This window comes from Lepidochelys kempii, chromosome 10 (assembly GCF_965140265.1).
Source record: "Lepidochelys kempii isolate rLepKem1 chromosome 10, rLepKem1.hap2, whole genome shotgun sequence".
Classification (NCBI taxonomy): domain Eukaryota; kingdom Metazoa; phylum Chordata; order Testudines; family Cheloniidae; genus Lepidochelys; species Lepidochelys kempii.
The window spans coordinates 29,813,814-29,836,574 of record NC_133265.1 but is presented as its reverse complement, the minus strand read 5'-3'; the positions used below and the strand labels follow the sequence as shown (position 1 = coordinate 29,836,574).

The following is a 22,761-nucleotide window of genomic DNA, read 5'->3' as shown; positions in this document are numbered from 1 at the left end:
ATTGTTATTGCTTTCATGTGTAGTGAAGATACCATATAGCACATGCTTTGAAATGAGCATACGTTGTATATTTCCATGCCATCAGCCTGGCTTGTGCAACAGTGAAAATGAATTTCTACACTAATTGTCCTGAGCAGCTAGCACGTGTTGCAGCTATCAGGCTTTTTAGCTGATCGTGTTAAATTATTGTCATGCTGCCTGGATTTGGGCACAGTGGATGAAATTTACCTCTGCACAGAAACCCTTCAAAACCTGTGCTCCATTTAAGTTCCTAAATATGGGGTTTAAGTGCTGTACGTAGTGCTGTGGAAATAAGAGATTTCTTTGGTTTGGTGACAATTCTGAAAAGCGGGGGGAAAATGTTTTGGGTCAAAGGAAATATTCAACTCAAAACAAAACACTGCATTTCAACTTCCAGCATTTTTAGATATTTTTGATATATTTAATAAAGTCAAGGAAACTTTTAAACAAGGTTATTTTGAACACAGTTTGAAACCTTTGGTTTTGAAAATGTTGAAATGAATGTTTAGGGATTTTTCCTGAATTTTTTTTCTAAACAAACTATTTGAAATGGACACACATTCCCAACACATTTTGGTGTAGTTGAATCTGCATTTTTTGCTTGGAGAGGGAGTGTTATACAAAAGGCTTTGCCAATGTCTAGTGGTATAAGCCTGGTGCTGACCTTTGCAAGGGTGAATTTCACCCCTATAGCTCTTGAGAACATGAGTCCATCTAGCCCAGTATCTTGGGCTTGCTGTATAGCCTATGATGCATGTGTTCAAACCCTTATGATTTACTTGTGTGATCTACAGGTGGGTCCAAACTCCTCCTTATTTTAGGAAAGTTTTAAATATGAACCTCATAGCTCAGCTCCCTGGCCAGAGCAATCCTAAGTGGACTCTGACAGGAGAACACTATCCAATACAAATTCTCAGTAACAGAAAACACACAAATATCTTTAATTCTAATTACATACTTTTACTGATCTCTACCACTCTGAATATGGCTTCTCTAAGCACACGCTTAACTTTTAAGCTTAAACATTAAGTACATGCTTATGTGCTTTTCTGAGTAAGGGGCTTTGGCCAGTAACAACATATCAATAGTTGGATTACAATAGTGGATAGACTTTACAGTTATGCCACTGTATGCCCTTTGAATCTGCTTGCATTTAAAGGATAGGCAATAAAGTGTTATATTATAAACTGTTATCCCATTTACGAGGCATGGTCAAGTTATCCAGGAGCTCAGCCCAGTAAAAAAGTAAGACTGGATCTACAATATGTGCATCTGTGCCAAAGACAGCTTCAAAGTAACCTCCGATCTGTATACACATGGAATTCTACTTAATAAATTCTTCCCTGCTGGTTTCTGAATTAATAAGTGAAGTTTTAAGTCCTAAGGGAACCATCATTAATAGTCGTGAGCCATTAAAACAACAAATACTTGTTCCTTTACTTTCTTGTTGAAGCCTTTTGGTTGCAGAAATAAAAGCAAGACCACTCCTTTCCCAGTCTGGCAGCAGCAGTTGCCGATTCTTTGGCCATTTCAAATTCTCTCCCAAGATGAGGGAGAGCCTTGTAATTGTGTTTTGGGTGTTTCTTTCACAATGGTTTCTTGGACTCTTTCTGAAACTATCCTCCCCTGGACTTTTTTAATAATAAAAATTTAAAAATGACAGCTGGGGAAGATATTCTGCTCTTCAACACAGCGGTGTAAATCTGCAGTAACTCTACTGTATTACTGAGTTTATACTAGTGTAACAGAATTTTTGGCCTGTTACCTTTTAATATAAAATCCACTTTACAGATAAGAATTTGTATTTCCTCTAAAAGCAGAGGCTGAGATTATTGTAGTGACATGGGCATTAGACACCTGAATCCTGTAGGAGGCTTTGATTCCCAATTCCCATTAACATTAAAGCCCTTGGGTTGCTTTGAAACTCTCAGCCAGAAGGTCAATGGACTGCTCCTGTAGTCTTAGCTAATCATTGTCCATATTTAATGGACACTTTGATAAACTTACTCAAAGGAAGCTGCTAATGGAACATTGTCCAACGTGGAGACAGGACATATAGCAGATAGCATTTTCTTAATGTGGCTGGAAAACTGAAAAGCCTGCAGCTGGTTTTTATAATAATTCATCCCACTATTCAATTTGCTACCATATTCAGTACCCAGACGAGTAATTTTTTTAGACACATTGATGATATTAAAACAAACCACCCCACAATTGGTTTGAAACACTAATATGTCACTGGAAAATAAAACAGGAACAATCTGTTGACACAGGCCAGCAGGATTTGAAAGGGGGATTTCTTGTTGAACCTGTGGCACAGGTAAGGGCAGTGAATTCCCAGCATGGTAATGGCATGGCAGCAGGAATATTAAAGGGCTGAAAGCTCAGAGAAATGCACGCTACTAGGGATGGGCAAACTTGTTTGGCTTAGATTCAAATCCATTGGAAAATGGCAGATTGAAAAGGTTGATTCCAGGTACAACAGCATCATTCTTAGGAGAGACGGAAAAGAAACCGAGGACAACGAACACAGAAGTACAGGTTCTGATTGTTCCATCATAGCTTTGGCCGTGTGTAGTGGAGGCTCTTCTCTGCCTGCTATGTAGCATAAGCTTCCCTTTAGCAAGGAAAACATGTTCCTGTGTTACTTGGGTGGTGGTTTGTAATTGAGTCATCTTGGGGGTTAAAATGTCCTTTGTGAACAGAGTAGTTTTCCAAAACCAGTTCAAGTCCAAGAGGTTCCACAAGCTGTGAACCCCATGAGGATTTCCTATCCCTACTACTTCGTGGACTAGAAAGGAGAGAGAATGCTCTCTGAACCTTTGCCTACCTTTAACTCACTATGAAGCAAAATAAAGGTGCTATCAGCTAGAGACTCAGGCGTGTCTTGTAAAATGTTCCTGAAAGTGGGACATTGGGCTGTCACCAATCAGTCATGGCAGGAGCTGAAATGCAGATTGATAGGCCATTCTGTATAGTACATAGCAGCTAGCAAACTTCGAGAGTCTCTCTCACTGCATCACTGGCCAAATGTGCCTGAGGGGTGTAAACCTTGGGGTGTTTCTGATTTTTTTTTCCCCGATTGGCAATGCGTGTACTACCAAGTAAGTGACCGTGTGTTTTAATTGCAGAATGTAAGAACTAATCTTTTCATCGGGGGCTGTCTGAAGTGACCATATATCTGCTGACTTCTGGCTGAAGTCCTGCCATGTTCTGTTAGCTATTGAATGGGAGTGTCAATGAGTGTGATCAGTTCTAAAGGATATAACAATGGATGACATGTATTAGCTGTGTTTCCCCTAGGGCCATGATAACAGAGGGGTGTTCCTTACATGGGTTTCCTTTAAGCATAAACCCAGCCCATGGGTGCAGACAGCCATGAAGGCAGATACAATGATGTGATGTTGCTAGAAATGGGGAACAGGATCCCTGGAGCCCATTCATAGAGGTGCACATATTTTGGTGCCCTGTAATGCCCAGATCGTGCTGCCCAGATGTCTTGTGCATCACCCGCAGGCCTGGGGCAGGACTGATGGGGCTGTATCTACCTAGATACACTGGCCATTCTGTTCCAGAGGTTGGATGCCAGATACATAGGGCCTAATCTTCAGAAGTGCTAAGGCCCAAAAGATCCTATTGAGTTGATCTGGTGGGGTGGATGCTTGGCACTTCTGAAAACCAGGCCCGTGGATTCCGATACAAGTACTATAAAAGTCACTTGCTGAAACAGATGATTTCTATAGCACTGCTCCAAACATAGTACCCGATAAGATCATGCGGAAACCTGAACACGAGATCTTCCAAGTTGCTTGAGAGGCTGATCTGTATATACAGAAACCACGCTGCTGTTTTTCCACTCTGATTTGCCCAGCCTCTTCATCCCCAAGGGAAACCTGTGGGGAAACCTCTGCCTTCAAGTTTCCCCATTGAGATGCATCAAGATAAACCCTTCAGTCAAAGTAATTTTATCAGAGCCGTTTGAATGTGAGCTCCCCTCCTTGCTAGTCCATAGCAAATGCTGTTCCCAAAGCTGTGCGGGCTGCTGCTAGCACGGCTGATGCTGACGCTGCTATGGGGGCTAATGGCACCAACAGGCAAATGAAATGGCTTCTGCTCCATTAAAAACGCAGAAAAGACTAAATAAAGAAGAGGGCAAAGCAGGCAGGAGCACAATGTTGCTTTCAAATGAACAATGTCAAAACAATGTACAGAGAAGAACAGCACCACTGTTGACAGTCTAGGATGAACAGACATAGCTGGTCATTTTAATATCTCAGCCAGGTTCACCGTTAGCTCAAGATACTAGAGAGGACCGGTCCAGGCTTAATTCTTGTGCCAAACAAGGTAAGGCCATGCATATATATAATTATTATTCCATATTATCTGTAATTACTTTAGGCTAACTGGCAGCCTGTGCATTTTCGCACATGGATATTTTAGGGCCTAGCTCACATGATTTCACATGACTCCCCATGCTCAAAATTCAGATAAATGCCGACTGAATCAAGCTAAAGGATGGGAATGAAGACCACACCAGGAAGCAGGGCGCTTCCCAATGCCGCAGTGCTTCAGGCGTATGAATAATGGGAGTGTTTGTTATTTCAGACCCCGCTAGTCCAAAGGCTGGAAGTTGTCATATAAACAAGCTAGTAATAGAGATGTTCCTGCCACGTTTGCTCTAAGCAATAAACAATACAATCAGTGTCTCCAATGTTTGTCAGTGAACATAAAACTCTCTAACAAGGAATAATGAAATATTTACAAGCTTTTTAGAAGTGATTAGGACAATGTGATGCAGAGTTTAATGTGAAGCTACTATAAGTAAGCTGAGTATATAAAATTAATTTTTCATTTTTGTTAATTCATTTTCAATCGTATCTCTCGACAGTCTGTCCTCTGTTTAGCAATAAGAGATGCCAAGCTACCTGATTTAATTTAAATGTAAGGGTTGATTTTTTTTTTCCATTCACTGGACCAATTTTACTCAGGTGTAGCTCCACTGACTTTGTGGCATTACTCCTGTTTTACTTGGATATAAATGCTTAATACACTGCCTGTCTTCTGGTAATACAGGCACTTTGCATAACATTGAACCCGGGCTATAGATCCTCTGTTCTTCACTGGAGGGGTTTGACATTGAGCAGTTTTGTATCACACTGCGTCATGAGCATTAGTAGGCATTTGGGAACTGTTCTGAGTAGGGCTGGGGGAAATGTTTCAATTGACAGTATAGTGAAAATGTGACACCAAAATGTGACACCAAAATGTGCATTTTTACAAAATGGTGGGGATTTGTGTTGTGGGGCTTTGTTTGTTTTCCCCTAGCAGTATTACTGTGTGTAATAGCTGCCACCTCTGCAGAAGTGGAGGGCATGGTAGCTGAAGTGTTGTGTGAAATGGCAGATGTTTTTGTTAACTACTGAGGCAAAACTAGCGTGCAGTGCATGACAGCATTGAAAGTATAGTTGCTCTGATACTAAGGAAAAGTTTTAAATTAGTGTCTTTGCATGAAGAAAACCAAGGATAAAGTGGATCTAAAAGTGAAATGTCCAAGACTGGCACTTGATGATACACTGCAAAATAATTTGCATATTCTTAATGTAATAAGTAAATGTAAAACCAGAATAAATCTTGTACAAAGCACCCAAGATCAACTGTGGAGCTGATAAATGAGGTTTCTTATGGTTATATAGAGCAATAAGGATATTAGAATAATTTATAGGTGCCAGGCATAGGGATCAACAATAATTACAAATAAATCTACAGCTGACAGGCTACAAGCAAAAGCACTTATTGTTTGTTATGGTGCTGATGAATGTCAAGAGAAGTCTGAATGGGGTGAAATGGATGGACTGTTGTTGTTTTTAATGATGAGATATGAATCCCAATTACGGCATTCAGTGAAGGTTCAGTTCTGAATACAGTAGTGATTGCTCTGGGTGACTCACTAAAATATCTGCCAAGTGACTGGAGAAAGAGGTTAATAGGCCAGTTTGGAAAAAAGAACCAGGAAGGGGTTAACTATTGTTCTTGAAACCGAGATATCTATCCTAATGAGGTGTGTTTGTGTATATAATTTGATACTGCTGCTTTGGTGGCATGTCTGTCACTGAAGACTTCTCTTACAGTCTGTGGTTCACTGTTGTTCTAGTATTTGAATTATTCATTGTGTGCAACTTGATTTGCATGCAGGTGAGTTGAGGATGGGAAGAAATGGTGAGCATAATGTTGAAAGCCAGGAGAATCGCCAACAACCATTTTGTAGGTGAGGTGGAATTCTCTTACAGATTCAGCAGGTCTAATATAGATTCTCTGTGAAGGAATATGGGGAGCAGAGCCTGGGAAGGCTGTGGGGAGTCCTGGGCCCTCCACCTGCCCTGGATGCCATGCCCCAGGGCTAGGGACATGGGATAGGGGGCCAGAGCAGGTAGAGGGTCGGGGGCTCCCCACAGCAGCCCAGGATCTGTGGGTAGCTCTTACCATGGTCCGGCTCTGGCTTCTGGTCTGGTCAGGGGATAGGATCCCAGGGGCTAGGAGGAGGACCAGGAGGTCTGGAGCCAGTGTCCCCCTTCTACACAGGTTCCCGTGCTCCTGCAGGGGCCACCAAATTGGCCCCCATGGGCTTGTGCGTTAACCTGCCACTGTGCACTACGGGTTTACAACTATGCTGGCATATTTATGCTGCTATAGTCCCGACAATGTAGACATGGCCTAAATCGCTCCTTGCAATACCATCTTCATGGGCAGTGCTTTTGGCAGGGACATCAGTACAAATAACTCCATACTTCTGTAAAGAAGGTTGTTTTACATTATCTGGCCATACACCTTATTCTGTGGATCCCTTTGCAGTTAGAGACCCCTGAGGCTGCTCCAACTGGTTCACTCTAGGTCTTGATTAAAAGTAAATTTGAAAAATTATCCTGTCAGTCTTTTGGTGCCTTTCAGTTTGTTCTTTCTGACTGCCTTAGTACAGTGCCTTTGAATACTTGATGTGAAAATAAAGTGGGTAAGGTAATATCTTTTATTGGACCAACCCGATGGGGAGAGAGAGAAGCTTTCAAGCTACATAGAGCTCTTCAGAACCCTAACAGAAGTTTGTCTAATAAAAGATATTACCTCACCCACCTTCTCTCTCTAATATCTTGGGACTAACACAGCGACAGCAATACTGCAAACAACAACAATGTGAAGATTATGCATTGTACTGCACTGTACTATAAAACTCAAACAGATGCTGACTAGTATGAGATCAGACAAAACTATATATAACTTCTGGGGCTATGTAGCTATCCCATTTGTTGTTGATATTCTTGCAATTTTTAGTCATGGTTCGAAGTCTAAATATCTTGGAAATTAGTCACACAGTGTTTCCCAAGGTTTCAAAGCATTGTGTCTCTTGGTTCACTTGGTTAATGTATTTGAAGCGGGTGCTAATATTGAGCAAACTGTGCTTATTGCATTATTTGACTTGTACTCGGTCTTGCAAATAGAGCTGAAGGGCAGCATGGAACTTGGAATCTGAAAATGCTCATTTGGTAGCAAGTGCTTTCTTTCAAAATATGAGGTCAAATACTGAAACTTAAGGAAAAGAGTGTTGGAATATTGCTAAAAGCCCTGGCAATTAAACTAACTATGCAGCTGAGGTAGAAGGTGACCCAGTAAAGTTAGACTGACAGTAACAGTTATGCCAGGAGCACAGCTAGCTAGAATAAAAGGGACAAATAAATGTTGCTGTTGCAATGTCTCCTATTCCAGACTGGTCATTTTATTCACCCTCTGCCAGTAGTAATGACTTCAGTAATGACTATTTAGGCCCTGATCCTGGCATGGTCTCTGTGCAAGACCACTGCCGTGGTATAAAACTTAACCCTGGACTGAGTGAATTGAAGTGGTGCCTAGGGACCCTGCGTGAGACCAGGATCCCATAGTGTTAGGTGCTATACCGATTTAAGGTACATAACAAGAGACAACCCCAGCCCTGAAGATCTTACAATCTAAATAGACAACAGAAAGGATTATGGAAAGAAATAGAACATACAGAACTGGTAAAAAAAAAAAAAAATCCTGTTTGCAAAGAATTTCAAAATTTGTTTCAAATTGGCACAAAACAAAAATTTCTGAAATATTCTGTGAAATGGAATTTTTGAAAAAAATATCTATTTGGGAGAATTGAAACAAAAATGTAAGGAGCAGGCCAGCTGGGGAGCGGGACAGCTGGCTGGGCTGGCGGGTATGTGGTCAGGAAAGCCCGCAACCTGCCTGTCTGGTTTCTGTCCAAAGTTCTGATGGAACTGATGCATTCCCATGAAATGTTTTAATTCTGTTGAATTGGCATTTTCCAATGGAAAATTGTATGTCAGAAAACTTTTGACCAGCCCAAATAACAAACAATCAAGGTGAGCAATGGGAGGGTCTGAAAACAGTGTGTCATTTCAAAATTATTTCTCTCTTAGCATATTGGGTGAGGTTTGGTTTTGAGGGGCTAAGCTACCCATAAAAATGAAGAAAGGGAGCAAGGAATGGAGGCAGGGGCCGGAGAGTTAAGGGAAGGCAGAAGGTGCATTGTTAAGGCAAAGGAAGCTTAGATTTAATGATGAAAATACTTTTATGTGAACACCGCATAACACCGTGCTGAGAACCTGCTACAACAGAACCCTGCCTTTCAAAATGGAGGATGACCTGAGATCTGCAGAACAACTGCAGTTGCTCCATGCAGGAGGGGAGCATGGAGAGCAGGTGGAGTGAGGCTGGAGGGGAAAGGGTTGGGAGGCATTGGAGCAAACCGCCAATCAGAAGAAGGAAAAGAATTTTCCAAGCCAGATGGGTAGAAAGCAATTGGACACTGATATCATCCTTGGCCAAAGATCCTTGCTCATACTGGCTGAGTTTCTGAAGGGCCTGTTCCAACAGTTTCTTCTTCCCTGAGCTCACGTGGCTGGCGCCTGGTGTCTCCAGAACAGAAGTCTCCTGGAAGGAGGAATAACCCTGGTTAGTTGACAGCTCCCTCCTTCCCCCATGGAGAAGCTGTACCTGCTATAAATGCTTGTCTCTGCTCCCGCTGGCAGACTCTCTGTACCTCCTAATTTTATTGAAGAGAAACCGAATAACTCTGTTATTTTTTTCATCTCATTAGTCAGGAAGGGTGCACAATACAAAAGGTAAAGGAACTCGGGGAAGGTAGGGTAGTGTAGGTTGTGAAGTAAAATGTGTATTAGGCAGTGGTTGTTCTAGAAGTTGAGCAATTAAAAAAAAAATCAGTTCATCCCATGTGGCCTATCTCCATCTCTAAGCATTTTACCAACTGACACACTCGGAGGCAGACAGGTTTTACTATATTTTACAGTTGGGAAACTGTATCCATTTATTTTGGATGCCTCCATTTTTGGATGCTCAACTTCACACAACTTGGGCCTGACTTTCAGAGGTGCTAAGTACCTGCAACTCCACTTGACTTCAACTAGGGCTGTGAGTGCTCAGCACCTCCGAAGTGAGACCTGAGGTGTCTCGAATTGCAGACATGGATATTGACTCGGTACCTAAATATGTACTTAGCAACTGAACTTAGGCCCCCGCTTCTAAAAATCATGGCCTCCAGCTCCTAACCTTCTGTGCAGAACATCTCCAGATGTTTGTGGAAAGCCCCAGAGGGAATTAATTCTCCTTCTGCAGGATATAAGCAACTCTAACTAAGTCTATGGGAGCTAGCGCAGAGAGAACAGAGGGCCGCAGATGGCCTTTTTATTACTCTGGATTGTGTTGCCTCTGCTACTTTGACTATCAGAAGACCAGGAGAAGGAGGCACATGTTATGGCTATTGCAAGTTAATGAGGAAGGGCAAATGCTCAAATGTGGGACATGAACTTCTGAAATGCTCAGCAAACTTGCAAAGTAAAGGACATGGGGGAAGAATCCTGAAGGGAGGTGGGTTGAAATGAACTTTGCTTGGTATTAAACATTCTACAGTTATTTTTCATGGTTAATCATGCTCCGTTTCAATATTAGTATTTTAAAACAGTGCATTCCTCTGAGACGGAGGTAAAGTTGCGTCTAAACGGAGGTGCAGCAGACTACAGCTCAATGTGCTGTGCTTTAAGGAAAGTTAATTTCTTTAGAGCAGGGCAAGCATAAGTACAAGGATTTTGGCAAAGTGAGCAGCAGGAGAAATGTGCATGCAACCAACGTAGGGAAGGTTATTGCTTTTTATTAGGGAGATGGAGGAATAGAGAAGCTTGTGTGCAGTATGCTGTTGAAATGGATATTTTGTGGGAATAGTGCTGGCCAGTAACCAGCAGAGGGCGGTAGAGAAATAGAAGTGGTGTGTGTAAATCCTATAAAGGCTTTTGAAACCCTAGTTAAATGTTGAAAAGAAGAGCGAGAGCGCATCACAGAGCTCTCAGAAGCCACAGCTCCTCCAGAGAGGCAGCTTCAGCAGGCCAAATAAAGTGCTCAGCATTTTAAAAAATGTCTAATCCGTCTGGCAGCCCAGAGGATGTGGTGAAGCAGCGAGGCAGAGATGGCAAGATGAGAAGGGAGGACCTGGATGATTCCCAACCCGAGGGGAAGAGGTTGAAGCTGGGGAATGAAGGAAGAAACAGTGGGAAGGACGGAGCAGTAGCAGAAGAAATCATGCCGTGTTTGGGGAGAGAAGATCCTGCGCCCCAAGCAGGTGGTGAAGGCAAAAGTGTAAGTGAGGTTGTTTTCCTAGCTCTGAGCTGGAAAGGGGCTGGGGGAGTTGTGAGGCTGCCTTAGCCAACTTCAGGGTGACAGATAATTTCAACGGGGTATCAAGTAGTGTAGGTGGAACCTGACGGAGCATCCCATCTCCCTGACAGTGGAAGACAGTAACTATTTAATATCTTGGCTAGATTCCTTTAGGTGCCAGAGTTTGTACTTTAGTCTCGATTTAGCATATTTGACAGATTATTTTTGTAAAGGATATTCTCTGCTAACACCTGCTGTCAGCTTCTTATTACCCGTTAGGGCTGGGGAAGGGAGGGTCTTTGGATTGACTTGGGCATCTCAAGTTATCAGTCCAGGCACTTATGTTATCTGTAGTCATTTTGGGGAATGTTGTTTTACAGCTGGGGGTGGAAAAGGAACCTCAAGGGGCATACGGTAGTTTAAGTGACAGTACCACATTGAGAATTCGTCAGGGTGAAAAAATTCATGTCGAGGCTTTGCACAAAAACTGCAGTTAGAAAATCCCATCTTGTTAGATCTGCCCATTATCAGATCTTTATATGAATCTAAGTTTTTCAGTGTTGTCCTACTGGCTATTTAGTTCAGCTGCTGTGCTTGACAGCAGGTGTTTGAGACATAGCATAAAATGTATGCATAAAAGGACAGATGGCTTCCCAACCAGCTTAGGCTTTTCCTCCTGTGATCAAGTCAGGCAAAGGTTTTTCGGAGGGAGGGGAAGGGTTGCATACATTGTACCTGCTTCCCTTGTGAAGGTGTTTCCTATTTGAGTCACTGTCACAATTGGGAGTCCAGGGCTGCTAGAGTTGGCTTGATGGAAGTTTGTTGTGTTGTTTTCATTTGAAGTGTTCTCTCCCTACTAGTGTGTTCCTTTCTGGCATTGCTTTCCTGAATTAAGGTGCTCTTCCCCATCAAAAAAGGAATCAGTTGACTGCTCCTCACTTCAGTGTGATTTACAATCTCACTAATTTTGAAGGCAGAGTAGCTGGCCTGATTGATCCTGGTGGAGGTCTATTTCTCGAAATGCAAGAGTTTATCATATACAACTGGTTTTCAAAATCTAGCTACATGTGCATAATATCAGATTATACAGGTGAGATTTTCCTTATTTTATCAGGTTGTGCAACTGCACTTATGATGCATCATGTATAAGATTGTGTACTGTAATTACAGAGCATCATAAAAGCATTGTATGCTTAATGTGTTGCCAAACTGTGTATTTCTGTAGTAATTTTGGTAACTAACTGAAGATGTGTAACATACTGAGATCAGTAAATTATCCAAACTAGACAAAATCCGTGATACTCTTGGAGAAACAGACAAAAAACATGGGAGGGTTATTATGAGCACATCATGTTATAGAATAACATTAGCTGAAACCTCACTAGAGTACAGCCCCTTCTGATATGTATTTCTTGCTAATGCTACCTGTTTGCTTAGAAAATTAACACAGAAAAAATTTTCTTTAAAGGTCCTCTTTCCCTTTTTATGGCTGAACATAAACAACCAAAACAAAATGAGAAACTTACTTTTCCCTTGAGTTTGAGTATCTTCTTTTCCTTTCTGATAATTTAGAGAGGAAACTGAGCTTGGTGCTGAGCTACAGGTGAAATTAATTTAATTTAGGTAATGAGCTTACTCAAATAAACAATCTTTTTGAGCCTTTAAACAACCAGGGATAAATGTATGTGTGCTTTTAAACTGAAGTTGATTGAGACTTTATCTTCATGTTTAGGTAGCACTGGATTCTAATCCTACACAGGATTCTCTCATTTGTGCCTGATTTCTTCTTGTATAATGTAGGACCCAGTCCTGAAGGCACTTAATGTTGCTGTGCTCAATGTTGCAACACCTAACTGATTTAGGAGCCTAAATCCATCGACTTACAATAGGATTTTGGCTTGTCTAAATTCGTCTTGAAAATATTGAAGCCCCTAAATCAGTTAGGTATTGCAATGCTGAGTGCAGCAATACTTATAAAAAAGCTGGGCTGTAATACCCAGCACCATGCTTGCTACTACTGTGTATAGATCCATTGGGTAAAATTTTCAAAAGTGAGTTGTGCAGTGTTGTAGACATCATTCTGTTGGTCCCAGGATATTAGAGAGACAAGGGCGGGTGAGGTCATATCTTATCTGAATCGACTTCTGTTAACAGAAGTCAGTCTAATAAAATATGACTTCACCCACCGTGTTTCTCAAAAGTGACTTAAGAGCCTAAGACTTAATTAAAGTCAATGGGACTTGGGAGCCTATGTGACTAAATGACTGTTAAAAATGGGGCTTAGTCTCCTAAGTCACTTAGGGCTAGATTTGTAAAGGTAGAGAAGTGCCTGACTCTCACAAATCTGGCCCATAAGCGTTTTTGTAAACTTAACCTGTTGCTAGGAAAGTAAACACTATGCTTGCTCACAAGTATTGCTAGGATTGGGCTCATACACAGGAAGAAGTCTTGACTCCTATTTCCTGCTTTGTTATTCCTATAAGCTTCCCTTAGCCTCCTGGAAAAATGGTATGTAAATGAATAGCCTTCTGATGCATTTTGTATGAAGCATCCTACAGAATATAATAGAACCTGTGTGTCTCTGCTCCAGGGCTGTATTCCACCCATCTTTTCCAGAAGGGTATGTTAAAAATACTAAAGAAACAAATTAGTGTGATGATTGGTGATTGCGCCACACCTGTTTCTTTTTCAAAGCCATTTCCTCACTAATTACATTTTGGGCCTGATTCAAAACCCACTGATATCTATGGGAGCCTTGCCATTGATTTCAGTAGGCTTTGGATCAGGGCATCGTGCTTCATTTTGATTCAAAAAGTTCTACTACGTTTTTCTCCTGTCCATTTTATTTATAAGCAGGCTGCTGGGATTTGTGCCGTTAAAAGCAAATTGCACTGATGCAGCAGGGAACATGTTACACTCCCTTATCAACAGAACCTCCTTTTATTTTTATATTTTAACTTGTCCAACAATTACTGCAAGTGACTCTGATGTTCTTAGTTGTTTGTCATTTTTGCAGAGAACAAGCCATGGGAAAAGACGGACTCCATCCCCTTAGGACGTATTGGAATGACTTCAGTTCAGTGTTTAGAAGAGGCTTTAATAGGCTTAGCAATATGGGTAATCAATGCCTGCACTGGAAGAACATTCCCTAATAGTCCATAATGACTTCTATTTTAAAGAAGTACATTAAAAAAATTATAGTCTTTGACTCTTTATTGGACGGGTAGTAAAAAATCAGCACAATAAGGGTGCAATTTCTTTATACTTATTTCATTATTATTTGTCTGACTCAGCAGCCATTCTTTGGATTTAGAAGAAAAGATGACCTGGGTCATCAAATCTAGCTCATTGTTTCCCTTGGTACGAAATCCTGTATTATGGAAGACTGCAGAGACCACCTGTATTTTATGCTTGTGAAATGGTGGATAATGCTTGAGGGTATTTATTTGGCATTGTATGTTGAGCCACTGCTATTCAGAACTATGAGTTGGTTGCAGATGGGCAGTTTTGCTATTAGCTCTGTTGGATAAAGTTGTTATGTGTTTACCATTAAGATAAAGCCTACATTTGGCAGTGGGTACCACATGGTGATGTCTGGAATTATTCTTTCCCCCCTTTTATTGGGAATAGGCATTATTTTGTGGTGGTAATTTTGGCTTGTTATCAGGATCCACTAGACTTTCTTTTTCTTCTGTTCTCATTTTATTTGCTTGTAATTTCTTCATAATGAACAAATTGAATAATCCCAATGGATTGTGACAAAAGTCTTTAAAGAGGCTTGATAGCACTGTACAAATCTGTTCAAAGGTCTTGGAGTAAGTTCATCTCTACTGTAATAGCATGGCCTGCAATGGAATTGCAGTAAGTGTAACATCCTGAAGTTATTTTGATTACACACATCATGCATGTTTTCCTACAGGTTTGTCTCTACCTTGTCATTGTTGAATGGTTGCACGCAGAGTTAGGCAAGTCATACACAGTAAACTATCTATCAGATGAATGTAGCAGCCCTTTGTTCTGTTAGGGTGAAATTAATCACTGTGCAAAAAGTGAACGCAAAGACTGAGCAGCCCAAGGACCTGCGTGGGACTTAGGTGGTGTACTGTCTGGTGGATTTCTCCCTCATTGTGTTAGCTGCAAGGAGATCTGTTTTGTATGAACTGATTTATTATTTGAAATCATCCATCTTTGATTAGTGACTAAATCTTCACCAAGATTATTGCTTAGACTATGTACCATATGCACCATGATGAGTCACCTACATTGCATTTCTGCTCCTTGACTGAATGACTTGCCAACTCAAGATGGCCAAGTGAATACTTCTGGTGGGAATACACATGCAAATACATATTCCCACAAGTATTTACAACACTTCTTCTCGTTGCAAACAAAAATTTGCTCATCCAGTTGTTTGCAGAAAGTGGACCAAATGTGACATTAATAAGTCAAAGCAAATTCATGGGTTTTAGTCCAACAAATACTTTACGTTACAATAAGTTATTGTAGTGTTCACCCAGCTACAACTGTGGCTCAGATACTTTCTCATTTACAGGGTCACAAGTGCAAGAGTGCAAATGAAAGCTCCCAAGTGCTGGAATTTCCACAACTTCTATATTTTTCCAGATATTGTCAGATACTTACCACATAGCTCTTTTTATCTTCCCGTCCACCCTGCCCAAGACAGTGCTGAGGTGTTGGTGGGGGAGTGGTGCACCTGTTTGCATATAGCATCCCTATCCAAACAGAATCCTTTCTGAGGAAAAATGTTCAACTTTTTCATTCGTGATTCACCTTTTTGCTGATGTCACCATTTCCAGATCCTGCCTAGATATGCCAAAAACACCAGCCAAAAGAGACTATTTTTCGGCATTTCTAGTCTGAGAAGGAATCTCAAGAAAGCCTGTTCCTCAATATTTTCAGCCTGGTTTTGCCAGAGGTTCAGATAGCTTGACCAAGAATCCCAACTTCCGGGTGGTTAGTTAAACTGAACCTTTTGAAGATTTCTGAGTGGTAATCTTCTATCCTCTTTCTAAGGCATTTTGTTCCCCTGCTAAACACCTACTTTATAACCACGTAAACATAACAGTAAGTACACTCCTCACATCTTTCCTATAACACTTGGACCAGGCCCCTGCAATCTGAACTTAAAACTGACTTGTTAACCCCCTTCTAAAACTACTTAGACAAAGTTATTCTAAACTTTCCAAAAATGAGAAGTGAGAGTACGGTGACTGACTCAGCTCTGAGCAAGGAAAGATACTAGGGCTGGATCCTCCACTGACTTCAATGGAGCAAGGACAATTAAGACCAGCTGAGGATCTGCCTCTCTTCTTACCAGGCTCATATTTGATTCTAGCAGTTGCAAAGGAGGGACACATGATCTGATGCCTTTTAGGAACTGTGTAGCTGGGGATGTCACAGCCTTATCCCTTGGCCCCTAGACAAAAGCATCTTGATGCCATCTCTAATTGCATGATCACATGCTGGTCCTAGTTTACCACTGTGTTACTTAACAGATACAATGGAGATTCACAGAGCTGCTACATTTTCTTGCTGCATTTTTCATCAATAAATGCCTTTTACATTTACTTTTTTTGGGGTGTGGGGGAGAGGATCATTGGAAAAAATGAAAAACTGAGTTTTTTCATTCTTCATGAACCATGCACACACACACACCTGCACATACTCTTTCCCAAGCAATAACTAGCAACATCTGTCTGCCTTTGTCAGTCCAAAACTCCTAGGTGGGTTCACAACCTCTTTTGTCATACATGGGGAGGCTTGCGATGAACTTACTCTGACAGTTATGTTAATTGCAGGCTGTGGTCACATCCACTCTCAGAGGTTTGCGATCAATGCAATCACAAGTACCTCTCAGCATAACACTATATTCATTTTAAATGCAACCTTGTGTACCATAAACTCTACTTACACAATGTACTGCATATTAGAACCAGTTCTCAGCTAATATAAACTTGTCGTACATCTGTAGCGAGTCCATGGAACAGCAACAATTTTACATCGGCTGAATATCTGCCCCTATGGATGTGATCCAAAACCTGTTTTAATCAGTGGGTATCTGTCCTTGGATGTAAGTGAGCTTTGGATCAGGCCCGAAGTGTACAATGTAGACTGGTTGGTAAAGATAATCCACCTCACTTGTCAGCTAAGTTAGCAGTCTCCTTAAATTACAGATCTGTGCTGCAAAATTGAAGTCTCTGACCAGTGGGAGAGGTGGTGTATAGCTAAGCTGTCCCAAGAGGAATTGTTTCTCAGAGTATCACCATTCTTACCTCTTGCTCCCGTGCAGGGGAAGTAACTGATTTAACCCCTCTTTGCGTGTTAGCATACTTCCCCCACCTTCCCCCTCCTGCTGCTTGGTAGGGGAGTTGGTGTAAAGGCTCAGTCCACTTCCTGCCCTCTTCACACCCATTTACTTCAATATCATGTATGCAGACCTTGCTTTCCCTCCCACTTAGGTATAGCCCCAGTCTGGGAGAGTCCTATGCAGTGGGTGGACAAGTGTAGGAGGGCCTTATTCCCATACATGGTTGCACAGGATGTAGCTGAGTGTTACATTTGAAGATAGTTCCTCTTGTCAGTTGCAGCTGAAGGAAGCTGTTTCAAAAGACACTGTGCTCACTGCATGGGTGCTGACAAAATTATTCGAGAGAAGAGAGCTTGTCATACAAGAAGCCTGTCAGTAGGAGAGGAAGGATGCTTTAGTGGTTACAGTACTAGCCTGGGGCATGGAATATCTGAGTTCAATTCCTGGCTTTGTCACAGACTTCCTGTGTGACCTTAGTCAAATCACTTAGGCTGGCTGTGCTTCAGTTCCCCATCTGTAAAACTGGAGTAACAGCCCTTCCTTACATCCCTGGGGAACAGTGCAGATAACCACCTGAGGTTTTGAGGTGCTCAGGTACTATGGTCATTGCAGGGGAGAGGTGTATAAGTATCAAACAGGGGTTCCAAAGCTTTGTCTTGGGCCAGCCAGGTGCACGGCAGCAGAAGGACAAACCCTTTCTTGGATGTGTATCATTGTATTGCCAGAGCACCTAGAGACCCCAGGCAAGACTGAGGCCCCATTGTGCTAAGTGCTGCACTGACACTTGAGTTGCCAGAGCCCCCCTCACTAGTGCCCCCAGCTCCTGTCGGCCTGAGGACTCTGGGATCAAGCCCTGGATCTAGGGTGACCAGAGGTCCTGATTTCATAGGGACAGTCCTGATATTCGGGGCTTTTTCCTATTACGCACCATCCCCTGTCCTGATTTTTCACACTTCCTGTCTGGTCACCCTACCTGGATCTGACTATGCTATTATAACTATGCAAAAAGCCTTTAGTAGCCTGAGAAATGCATTGATGCCATATAAGTACCTAAGATAGATCGTAAAGATATGATGGGCCATTAGACTATGAAAATGGTGTTAGGATAGACAAATGAAATAAACATACAAGATGACAATGTGTATCCCAGATGATAGGAAAAACGAATGATTGTACCTGAGAAATAGTTTGTGGTCCAGTAATTCAAGACTGCTTTATGACATGCATGCAGCAAAGGTCATTTAAGGCTGTACAGTCAATGTTAAACTTTGGCAATTTATGACTTTTGAGTGCCTATCCATACAACTCTGATATGGTGTTAATGCAGCTTTGTCATACAGAATAGGTTTAGTTTAGAAATTGTTATTCAGTTTAGTTATTAGAATATATATTTTTGTAAGTGTCCTGGATTGTGTTTGTGAATATTCTTTTGAGAAGGCATCTCAGCGGCTAGAGAGGGGAAAGGTCTTAATAAATCAGCCAGACCATCTCCTAGCTAATGAAGAATGGTTCCCTATAAGTACATTTTCCTGTATGTTGTCTAGTCTGATTTTAAAAATACCAGAAGACGGGGCTTTCACCACTTCCCTGGGGAGGTTTCTCACAGTCTAATAAATCTTGCTGTCCTATTTTACATTTTGCAGTGCCATTTATTTTGAAGCTAAGGTACAACAGCCAGACAAAAAGAATTTGAAACAACTCAGCTTTTGTGCTAAAATTCTAACAGAAATGTATCCATATTTCTCAAGTCTCTCACCTGCCAGGCAATTTCAAATAAGCTTACCTCCAACACATTTCCACTCTATCCATACTGGCAGTTACAGGTCAAGGTGATAAGTGTCTGCAAATACCATTCATGGTGAGATCAAAGTGGGGGACAAAAAGACAAACTAGTCCCATTTGCTTAAATTAGAATTCTGTAGGACTGGGAGAAACCTGCTTGTCTTGGTTAGCTAGAAACGTCACCTGGGCTTGTTTGGTGGACCTCACTGAGACTTAAAAAGCCAGTAGACTTACATATAAGGGCATTTAAAGATAGTGATATTTTTTTCTCCACGGGCATATTAGAATGTTTTACTTGTTCTGCTCCACTGGCAAAGATAGCTAAGTTTATAAACTTAGCAAGCTTACCTGACTTTGAAATTTACTTTATAAAGGACTATTATGAGCAACCGAGGAGCCCTTTGTAGAGCTTACATGCTCCTCAGCAGAGAACTGCCAGCTTACAAGATATGTTGAATAGATCTATGTCCTTGTTTTAAAAAAAATATTACTGAAGTTAAATACAGGAACTCGTTACCAGAATGTAACATTAAGGTTGATGTATCAAGTGCACAAGACGGTAACCTCAGAAGTTAAGGTTGCTCCTTGAATATTAACTGGGTCGTCATATAGAACAAATTAAAGGACATTGTAGTAATACAAAAGGCTGATGGGAAGGAGAAAGAAGGTTGCCATCTACACCAGACATCTATGAAGTGAAGTAATAGGGAAATGTAAGGACCAGCCAGAAATTTTGAGATGGCCACACAAATTGTAAAGTGTGAAGGTTTCAGATAGGGAACAATACAGGAGATCACCTCTAAAGGTAATGTTCCAGATAGAAGGGAAATAAGCCAAAGAAAATTTTAAGTCCTGAAAAGCACCTTCAGAAACAGCAGCAAAAAATCTATATAAAACAAAGGACAATGCATTGAGAGAAGAGACAAGGGGAAACATATGGATAACATCACCAAAAAAACTGGAATATTTTATCAGCTCAGCAATGTTCTAACTGGCAAGCTTATACCAGTCAGAGGGTCAGTTAAGGATAAACAAACAAGGAAAGACCATAATGGGGGGAAAATCCCCAGAGAGAGTAATGGGCATTCTGTCACTTCTATTGTTTGGCATTGCCATTGACTTCATTCTGAGAAAAAGTGTAGACTGATGCAACATAAAGATTGTATGGCATAACAATACACTAGATCTAGATTTTGCTGATGACATATCTCAACCAACCTGAAAGTAAAGATTGAAAGAAGGCACCGTTTATAGTCAGTTATGAGGGGAAAACCCCCGCAAATCTAATGACAACCCCAGCAACTCCCATTTCAAGCATTACATAGAAGGCAAAGGAAGAGAAGAGGTGAGTCAATTGACATACCTTGGCGGTTATGTACAAGCCATTGGGGGCGTCCAGAAGGAAACAGTGGAAAAGGGGCAGCTGCACTCACCAGCATAAACAATATTCGGTCATTGAAAATCTAAAACTTGCAGACCAAACTATGACTCTTAAACGGAAATGTTATTTCCACCTTAACATATGGATGTGAATGTGGAAGTCCACCAAAGATGCACACTAAATGCCTCTGAAAACAAATGCCTCATGAAAGGTGCAGGAATTAGAGGTACTGCCACACCCCCTGGCTTAATATACAGGGTTTACAGTTGGGATCAATGGTTCTCAGCACCCCGTGCCTCAGATATTAAATGGAATGAATTTCTGACGCATCTTTACATTTACGTTCAATAATTCCTTACCTCCAAACTTATCCAGAAGGAAAGATGGAAATATCTGGGACATGTGCTAAGAATGAAGCCAGAACATGGTGCTATGGCAGGCATGTCACTGGGCAGCACAAGCAACAGGCAAAAGGGGTTGATGGAAAGAACCCCTCTATTGTACAGTAATTAGGCCTAGTCTATGCTAGAAAATTAGGTGGGCATGACTACGTTGGTAGAGGTGTGAAATGCACCCCCCTGAGCAGCACTGTTAAGCCATCTTAAATCACCATATAGACAGCGTCAGGTTGATGGAAGAATTCTTCCGTCAGCCTAGCTACTTCCTCTTGTGGAGGTGAATTACCTACAATGAAGGGAGAGATCCTCCTGTTGGCGTAGGTAGTGTCTACACTGAAGTGCTACCGTAGCACAATGCTGCGGTAGCATTTTAAGTATAGACAAACCCTTAGGTATTCTAGCCGAGAATTTGGGGTGGATGTTGCGTCAAACCCCCGCAAAACACGGCACACCATATGATATGCACCAAGGAAACATCCATATCTTTATGAAAAGTGCTTTGGAAATTAATAACATTCCTTTAGGCTTATATGAAGTGTCCTATAGCGTTCAATTGAAAATGCATAACTACTTTAGGCTTGTGTGAAATTGGAGAAAAGTCACAAATAAACATCAATTTTACTGCTGGAACATTCAAAAATTCACATTTTAGCAAAGAACTGTTTGCAAGCATTTTGCAAAAACTGGACCGATTTTGGGTTCTCCATGTGCTCTGAAACTGCAGAAGATAGTACATCTGAAGGGCAAGAGAAAGAAAAGCAGTTGGTCAGGAGGCAGGTAGAGGACAGTGCACGACAGAAACTCATAACCGCTGATCAAGTCACAGCCTTCTTACTTGTACAATTTTTTTTCATTGCTTTCCTTTTCTCGCAGTGCTGTCCAGGGATGTAGTACCTAAGGAATCTACTGTCTGTGCCACATACATAACAAAGGCTTGCTTGCAAAATTAGTGTTTTTATGTAATATGCTGAACCTCTGCCTGCTTGGCAGGCCATGAGATCAGTGTAGCATATTTAACAGGAGGTATTTTATCTGCCAGTCTTTACGGGCCTGATCCAAAACCTGTAGAAGTCAATGAGAGTCTTTCCAGTCACTCAGTGGGCATTGTATTAGGCTTCAAGGGCTCACGTGAGGATGGCTTTGGCATTGTAGGACTATGTTTATAGGCTGAAAGACTTCCCTGCTAAAATGAAAGTGTGAAGTCCTAGACACCTCAGGCCAGATCTTTTAAAGGTACTTAGGCCCTTAGTGGGATTTTCAAAAGAATATAGGTGCCTAAAACTCATTGGATATTACTTATTAGACACCTTGATTCTTCTGAAAATCCCACTTGCCTAAATACTGTTGCCCAAGCAGCTGGTCAGACTTGAAGGCCTTGGTGATGTTCCAGTTGGAAGTAGAAATTAATGGAGTTTGGTATTTTCTTTGTTGCAATTTTGTTTATTTACAAGGAATGCAGCAAATCCTACTCCTCTGAATGCAGAAGGAACCAAGAACACAAAGAGCAGTTTCTTAGCTCCTAGTGTCTTTATCCAACAGAGACCCCAAAGAAATCTCTAGCTTTTTCCAGGATCACACTATGCTCATGCTTTTTTGCTTTTTTCCTCTGCTGCTCCCTCTCTTGTCCTGTGCTCAGTTTGTTTTCTCTCCCCCTCCCACACCAGGTCACAATAACCAGAGAAACTCTGTGGCCACCTGATGCTAGTTTCTGGGCAGATTTCATTGGGCCTTGTTTTAGGTATGCCCCCTTAAGAGATTCTTACAACCTCTCTGAAGTGAACACCCTGCTCCTACATCAGGTTGAATGAGGTTTTGACTCATAATCAGTAACGAGGTTTCACCCAGCTCATAACAATATCTCTAAAAACCTGGCCCCTAATGCCTATTGGGTGGTCCCAACGTAGAGGAGGTTGACTGTGGACATAAGGAAATAAGAAAAATGTGTGTTTTTTTTGTCAGTTGAAAAAAATAGCATTAACATTTAAAATAACTTTTTAAATTGTTGCCACCGTTGCGCTTTTTCAATAATAGTGCTGTTTGTGTATTGACTTGGAGTCAGTGGTCTCTCCTGGTGGTGCCAAAGAAATCAACAGTGTTTTAATATGTAAGATATGGCTACTACACAGACTGCATCTTGGTGCCACCAAATA

At 41.4% G+C, this 22,761-nt stretch overlaps 1 protein-coding gene across 11 annotated transcripts in view; it reads left to right on the top strand.

Annotated features, from left to right (window-relative positions):
* The first annotated feature begins 10,402 nt into the window (after nucleotides 1–10,402).
* The window catches only part of RBFOX1 (RNA binding fox-1 homolog 1), a 2,436,731-nt gene continuing 2,424,372 nt past the window's right edge, over nucleotides 10,403–22,761 (top strand). For 2 of the 11 annotated variants that reach the window (XM_073362505.1, XM_073362507.1), the window contains exon 1: nucleotides 10,403–10,704. In XM_073362505.1, coding sequence (XP_073218606.1) covers nucleotides 10,483–10,704 — 222 coding nt within the window. In that variant the 5' untranslated portion in view covers nucleotides 10,403–10,482. The remainder of the gene's footprint in view (nucleotides 10,705–22,761) is intronic. The other 9 variants (XM_073362506.1, XM_073362504.1, XM_073362503.1 and 6 more) reach the window with 8 other exon arrangements.